Raw genomic sequence first — 8,111 nt, 5'->3', positions numbered from 1 at the left:
TTATATTCAAGTTTCATTATCCACCATTTTATGTTATGCTTTCCAAGAAAGTGGTATTTAGAAATGTAAACACACAACCCAAATTTTTCTTGTCTTGAGAATTTTGGACAGAACCATAGACAACTTGATTCTTGCTTACTATAAAGGAAAATAAACATGCTTGCGGATCTTATGGCAGTTTTTGATGTGGTGAGTACATAAATAAATAAAAGACTCTCTTCTTAATTAGTATAGAAAGTGCCTATCCCTTTTACCATGCATTCACTTTCTTTAAAAATAAAATTCGAGCACGCTGCCCCGAATCTACGCCACTAAATGTATAGACATAAATAAAAAAATTTGGTTCTGGAACTGCACAGAGGTTAAGTTATATTTCAAAATTGGAAAAGCAAACAAAAAAAATATCATAAAATTATTTATGGATTTTTTTTTTTTTTTTATAACAATTATTTATGGATTTTACTCTTCTTATTATGTGAAACCTAAGTGTGAAAAGTTGAAAAATGAATTCACTTGCCTTCAATTATTATTGTGAATAAATGATTGATTTACATGTGATTTACGATTAAAGATAAGATGCATCTCTACCTAAAGATAGCTATCATTGAATTGATTTATTTAAAGTTAAAATAAATTTATAAAAGCTTTTTAGAAAACCTTTTTAGTAAAATAATTATTTATTACAAATGACAATGTACTAAATAAACTATTAATATGATAAAATTTTGTTATAAATAAATAGAGTTCAAAATTTATAAGTTATATTTCAAAATTGGAAAAACAACACACACAAAAGTATCACAAAATTCTTTATTTATTTACTTTTCTTATGATCTCAAATGATAAGTGTCAAAAGTTGAAAAAGATTTCACTTGCCTTCAATAATTATTGTAACTAAATGATTTCCATGTGAGCGAAGTAGGATTAAGGTTAAAATGTATCTCTACATAGAGATAACAATCATTGAATTAATTATTTCAAATTAAAATAAATTGACAAAAAAAATTACCAATTATTTTTAGAAAGTTATTATTTACTACAAGTAACATTAATGTACCAATGACTCGCTCCCTAACATTAATGTATCAAATATACTGTTAACATAAATAAAATGTAACACTTAGAGATTAAGCTATATTTAAAAATTGGAAAAACAAACTAAAAAAGTATCCTAAAATTACTTATTTATTTTACTCTTCTTATGATCATGATAAGTGTGGACAGTTGAAAAATAATTTCACATGCATTCAATAACTAGTGTGACTAACTGATTTACATGTGAGAGAATTATGATTAAGGATAGATATACACCTATACTTACAGATAACTATCATTAAATTAATTTATTTCCTATTAAAATAAATTGATAATTATTTTTTTTAAATATTATTAGAAAAATAATTATTTACTACAAATGACAATGTACCAAATATACTATTAATGTTATAAAATGTTATTATAGATAAATAAACTTAGAGGTTGAGTTATATTAAAAATTGGAAAAACCAACCAAAAAACGAATATCGTAAAATTAGATTTATTTTACTCTTCTTATAATCTAAAATGATTAGTGTGAAAAGTTGAAAAATAATTCCACTTGCCTTAAATAACTATTGCGACTAATTGATTTATATGTGAGTGAATTAGGATTCAGGATTGAGATACATCTCTACTTAGAGATAACTATCATTGAATTAATTTATTTTAAATTAAAATAATAGATTAAAACTTTTTTACAAAAACTTTTTAAAAAAATAATTATTTACTACAAATAACAATGTATCAAATATATGTATAAAAAACAATGTATCAAATATACTATTAATATGATAAAAAATTGTTATAAATAAAAAAATTAAAAACATAGAGGTTAATTTATATCCATAATTGGAAAAAGGAAGAAAAAAGTTATCATACGTTACTTATTCTTCTTATGATCTAAAATGAGGAAGTGTGAAGATGAAAAGTAATTCCATTTGCCTTCAATTACTTTTGTGACTAATTAATTTATAGTAATTACATGTGAGTGAATTAGGATTAAGAATAAAAATGCACATAAGTTAACTAATAACTATCATTGAATTAATTTATTTTAAATTAAAATAAATTAATAATTTTTTTTGACAGAATAATTTTAGAAAAATAATTTTTATTCCAACTAACTATTTATCATTAAAAAATATCCTATTAAACAAATAAGAGTAAAGTATCTTTTGAGTCCTCAACAAAAATCATGGAGTCCAATTTAATCTCTTAGGAGAAAAAAATCGACTTGTGATCTCTCTAAAATTCAAAATTGACCCATTTATCATTAATTATTATTTTTTCTCTAACGAATTAAATTTGGCCTCGACCAAATGATAGTAAGTTAACGCATACGAGCTGGGCAGGTAGAGGTTATGTTAAATTAAAATAAATTAATCAAAAAAAATTGACAAAATCTTTTTTGGAAAAAAATTTATTTGCTTTAAATAGTTATTTAGCAAAATCCAAAATTACTACAAATATGATCAATTATGTGATTTAATAAATAAGTTTAAAACTTGAGGTTAATTTATATTTCATAAATAGAAATTATTTCATTCTTATGAACGTATCCATATTTCTTGGGATCAAAGAATAACACTCGAGTCCAACTCCTTTTTTATGGGAAAATAATTTTTTTTTTTATAAATAGATGTTCAACTACATCTTTTATTTGAATTGAAAATATCTTTTTCTAAAGAAGTTTTAGTTATAAAAAATAGAAATTGAATTTTATCACACCCCTCATATTTATATATATTCAATGGAATTCTGTTGATCGAATGATGCCCATGGTGCAACCAAAAATTAGATGCAGGTTTAAAGACTATCATTAACTTAAACCGTATTAAGATTTCAATCGTCCAAAGTAAACTTGCACGGAGTTTGCAACAAGAAATGAATCAGCATTCTGTATTATATGGATTCCAATAGATAATAAGGTAACAATGGACCTCAAAACGTTCTTGAAAAAAGACAAAACCACCCGAACCTCTATTCATTCAATCCCAACCTTTTCTCTCCCATTTTTTTTTCTTTTTTATATTTCCACTAACTTTCCTTTTTAAGGTTGAGCACTACTCTTTCTTTCCCCCATACCTCAAAATTGCGTCTTTCCATCTTGCATTCGAGTGTGGATTGAACCATAAGGCTGAGAACTACTCTTTCTTTTTCCCCTTACCTTTAAATTGCAACTTTCCATCTTTCCTTGTCTTACCATCAGAGGGTAACAGAACTTGCTTTGATTTCATCTTAATCGATTTAACCAAAGATGATAATTCATATTGATCTTTCTTTGATTTCAAAACATCTAATCCTTCTTCCTCACCCTTCTTCATCATGCCAGAATCATCAGAGGACAACTGCATTCCTTTTGGAAGCTTCGATTGCTCCCTTTGCGCTGATAATTCCAAATGACCCTTCTGCTGCTTCTGTGCTAGCTGCCTGGCATATGCAGCACTCCTGCAAACAACCACAATTATATTTTGAAAATAATATATTAAAGATTGTTTGCTACATGAAAAACAACATATACAGGCTTCTTGAACCAAAGAAAGTTCAATTATGGAGATCAAGACTATCCAACTTGGCAATGATATGTTAAACATGTAAATATTACCTGGACAACCAATTAAGAACAAATGTCAGCCATAAAAACATGGTAACTTTCAACTTCCTATTTAGTTAATAAAAATCTGATTGCCAACTGCATGTAACTTTAACAGTTGAAAGAGATTTATGATTTATCATGCCAAGAAATATATTTTCAATATTGGGCAATAATATCCCATGTTTCCCCCCATAGTCATGATTAAAATCTCAAACATGGCCCTTGTATCACTGCTTCTCTGCTATCAACAATAAACTGCTTAGAACACAAAAGCACTGTATCACAGAAAATACCTTTTAAATTGTGGGTCGGTGGGATCAATTCCATAGTCAGGTGACAAAAGAGCTGCAAAACGTGGATCATCATATGCACTGCTTGGTATTTTCCCCTCATCAATAGCATTCTCCCTCTTTTTTCCTTTGCCTTTTTTGAATTTTAGATTATATCCCTTGTGACCAGTATCTGTCCCCTGGTCATCAGCAAGCAATAATTCAAGCTCTTCTTTGCTCGCTTTCTCTGCCCCATCCATAGCTTGGAGCTTATGCTCTTCATCATTTTTACTTTGTGCCTTCTTCCTCTTCTTAACAGTAGGCTCCTCAATGAAGAATTCATCTGCTTCTTCAGTTGCTTCTTGAACAGTATCATCGCTATCATCATCATCTGATGAATACTTTGATTTATGTTTCCTGGCCTTCTTTTTCTCTAGTCTTTTCCTCAAATATGCTTCCCAAACTGTTTCTGATTTTTTATCCTTCTTTTCCATAATATGTTTGCTTATATCCTCTAAACCTGTATTAAAGGTCACCTCCATATCCTGGACATCATCATGTTTGCCATCTTCATCTGAACCATTGCCAGATTGGAGCAAAGCACGATACTTGTCTCGTTTTTTAGCTTTCCTATCAGGCTGATCGCCTGTCTCATTGTTATCCTCATCATCATCACTTTCACTCTCATCGGAAGTCAAGAATTCCTTCAATTCTAACTGTGCTAGCTATTAAAGAGGGAGAAAGGGAAAAGAAGAAAAAGTCCCATTCAGCATGCAGCAAATTGCAATGAATAAATAAATAAAATCACTATATACTACTATAATAGAACATTCATGCATCTCAATTTCTTCTTCTGATATGCAGATACATAACAAAACAGACACATGTACAGAACAGGATACATAGATACTGCAAGTTATTGTGGCACAAAAGCATGCAAATTAATATGTAAAGATGAAGTTCGTGAGCATATATGTATGTGCATGACATGGATATATTTACAGGCATAAATCAATAGCTTGTGTATATCTCTTTTGCAATATGTATGACATGCATCTTTAAATAATAGTATAACTAAATAGCAGTAGAAGATGTGAATACTCAAGAGTCCCAAACCAACACTTTGCATGACTTTTTTGAAAGGAAAAAATAAAATTATGCACAACATTTAAAGAGGTTAGGACAAAGCAAGCTGACCTGCTCATCATTAAATTTCTGTTTCAAGGTCTTTGCACGAAGAGGTTCGTCCTCATCCCAAGTAAGATTAACGTTACTGTGCTGAAGTGCTTGTGAGTAGAAATCTTTACACTCATAGTTCACAGGTGCCTAAGCAGAGAAAGGAGTCAATATGTGCCAATTCTTGTTATACTGCTTAAATACAGCAAAACTAATGAGGGCTAATACAATCAAATGTTAAATACCTCTGTAGCAACATCACGAGCCGAGTGTTTGAATTCCATGTTGTCCGGAATAAACCTTAAATCAAGTGCATTAGATGACTGTTTAAACTCAAGACCATCACATTCTTTGTAAATGTAATATGCTGTGGTAATTGAGTCACATTCCACCACAGCATAGTAGTACCTGGGGAGCCAGAGAAAGAATCAAGATATAGAATGATAAATGAGAGAGAATCATATATCACATGACAAACATATTAATTAAAATATTGGACTCGGAATGCTGAAAAGGTTACTGAAGTTTTCTTAGTTATACGTTATGGGTACATGTATATATCAGCAGAACAGTTTATCAAACCCATGCTGCAAATGAAAAGGCATAATAATATGAATGACATGTAGCACATGGGTTATGGCATACAAGAGAGAATAACAATGTTTGCTTCATACTGATACTGATACCATGCTGTATCAGTATATCACACAAAGGTAGGAGAAAACAAAAAATAAAGAAGAATGGTCTTTTTGTGTTCAATTCATCACTTCTGAACATTACTCTTCGGATTAACAATATCAGCTTGTAACATATTCCTGGAATATTATCCCTTGATGTAATAAGGGCTTAAAAGAAAAAACAACAACAATTCAATATTAAATAATGAAAAGCACTATAAAACTGATAAAATTACTATTCAAAGTTATCATTAATCAAGGTGAAATGATCCTCTCTTTTTAACAAGTTTATTCTTCTTTCTGTTCTCTTTTAGTTTTTGACAGCTTTATCTATATGTCATTCAAGCCGATATATCAAGGACAGTTGACTTTGATAGTTATTTACCGCATCCTGCTCTTTTCATATGCACGCAGCTTCTCGTTGTCAAGATCATCATCACTGGTATCTTCATCGTCTTTTACATTTTCATCATCAAACAGACCAACAGGCCCATGAACTTCCTCCTCTTTCATACGTTGAAGGCCAAACTCAGACGGATAGACAGCTACCGACTTGATCAGTCCATTAGGGGGGACAAATGAACTTAATAATACATACAAGTCAACAGCCTACAACAAAAAAACACAAAAACACCACACACAAACAACATTTTAACAAAACAAGATCTCGTTCCAAGCACTCAAATTAAATATTTCTCATATTAAAAAAACTTATCACATCAACTGCACATTAGTCTTGAAACACGCACCTTAACATACCTCCAGTCCATGTTAACAACAGCAAGCCTGTGTGTTTCTTTCTCAATCTCCGGTACCTCTTCCTGTCCACACAACAATAATAATAATAATCCAATAAAAGACCAATTCATGTTGAAAATAGCATCACTCAAATTCAAAATTCACTCTTTTACAATAAGAAAACTCCAGATAAACCACAAAAGAATACCTGCATTTCAGGTGCTTCCAGCTCAGATACATCCTCATCTGTATCTGTATCTGTATCTGTATCTGTATCTGTATCTGTATCTGTATCCAGAGAAGATTTAGATTCACTGCTCTCTTCTGACTCGGTTTCTTCGTCAATCTCCAATTTCACACGATTGGATTTCACCAATCCCTCCTCCTTCTCTTCTTCTTCTTCTTCTTCCTCATCACTGCTCTGCTCTACTTGCTTTTCGTCGATTTTATAGTAATGGCGCAGAGAACCGAGTTGCGAGGTTGGGTTAATCTTGGGCTTACCTCTCTTGTCGACGGGAGCAGAAGAGGACAAGAAGCTCTTGTGAGTGAACATGTGGTCAAAGCGAGAGTCAATGGCCACCTTCATTTCGCGCTTTGGAGCCTCGCGGAACCGAGGGTCCGTGTGCACCCTCGAAAATCGAGGGTCACTGATAACCTTGTCATCACTGGCTGCTGAAGGACTTGAATTCAAATTATCTTTATCGTTCTTCTTCCTCTTGTTCTTGTTGTGGTTCTTCGCATTCTCCATTTTGGATCCCATGATGCTATGGTTCAAAGTTGCCGATAGTACAAAGTGAAGGCTAGGGGTTGCAATCCAACTCTTATTAGGGTTTACAATTCTTTAGAAATCACCTCTAAAGAAACATGATGCCAAGAAAAGCATTCTAAGTACCTGTTGAGGAAAGGGTTCCTCCGCAACCCTGTGGAAGATATAGAGACCCGCAAACGAAGCTGTTGCAGCCCCAGTGAACGACGCCAATCTCACAGCCCAGTGAAGAACGACGCTGTTGCAACAATCGAACGGCGAAGGACAATGAGATGAGATATGAGAGTGATTTTAGGTTTTTTTTTTGGGTGACACGTCGTTTATTTTATAACTCTCATTTAAAATAAAAAAACAATTTGATCGGTCCAAACCGGTTTGCCTGACCGAATTAATTGCCTAACCGGTTCGAAGGGCCGCTCGAACTAAAGAATCCATCGGGTCATTGAGACTTGGGTCAATTCGGTCTGTCTGATCTGTAGGGGTGGCAATTCGTGTTCATGGGTCGGGTTCGGGTCAACCTGTGTCTGACACGAACACGAATAGCCTCAACCCGAACACGACACGATTAACAAATCGTGTTATAAAATTCAACCCGTACACGACCCATGTATAAACGGGTTGACACGATATAACCCGAATTTGAGGGCAATCTGTATTTTACATGACACGACCTGACACGACACGACCCGACCCGACACGAGTAATGAAATAAAAGGCTATTCTTTACACTGACCTTACAGGCAAAGTGGAGATGGAATATATTCCTTGAAAAATAGCAATATTCATATTCAACAGTGATTTTTTTGCTACCTATTTGGTAATGGAAAAAGAGATGTTTCCCTCACTTTTTA

The 8,111-nt window shown here is 32.4% G+C and overlaps 1 protein-coding gene across 1 annotated transcript; it reads right to left on the bottom strand.

Annotated features, from left to right (window-relative positions):
* Positions 1-2,907: 2,907 nt before the first annotated feature.
* On the bottom strand, positions 2,908-7,473 carry LOC133311841 (pre-rRNA-processing protein esf1-like). Its single transcript, XM_061512951.1, has 7 exons — positions 6,703-7,473; positions 6,506-6,577; positions 6,142-6,365; positions 5,325-5,487; positions 5,101-5,229; positions 3,928-4,628; positions 2,908-3,486 (listed from the first exon to the last, which is right to left on the bottom strand). Exons 1-7 carry the CDS (start codon positions 7,252-7,254, stop codon positions 3,183-3,185), a joined length of 2,145 nt encoding a protein of 714 aa, XP_061368935.1. The 5' UTR covers positions 7,255-7,473; the 3' UTR covers positions 2,908-3,182.
* Positions 7,474-8,111: the final 638 nt, after the last annotated feature.

Source organism: Gastrolobium bilobum, unplaced genomic scaffold (genome assembly GCF_033153095.1).
Source record: "Gastrolobium bilobum isolate Gb01-03AN ecotype WA unplaced genomic scaffold, APGP_CSIRO_Gbil_v1 utg739, whole genome shotgun sequence".
NCBI classification, from domain to species: domain Eukaryota; kingdom Viridiplantae; phylum Streptophyta; class Magnoliopsida; order Fabales; family Fabaceae; genus Gastrolobium; species Gastrolobium bilobum.
The sequence above is the reverse complement of the archived record's forward strand: the minus strand, read 5'-3'. Positions and strand labels throughout refer to the sequence as shown.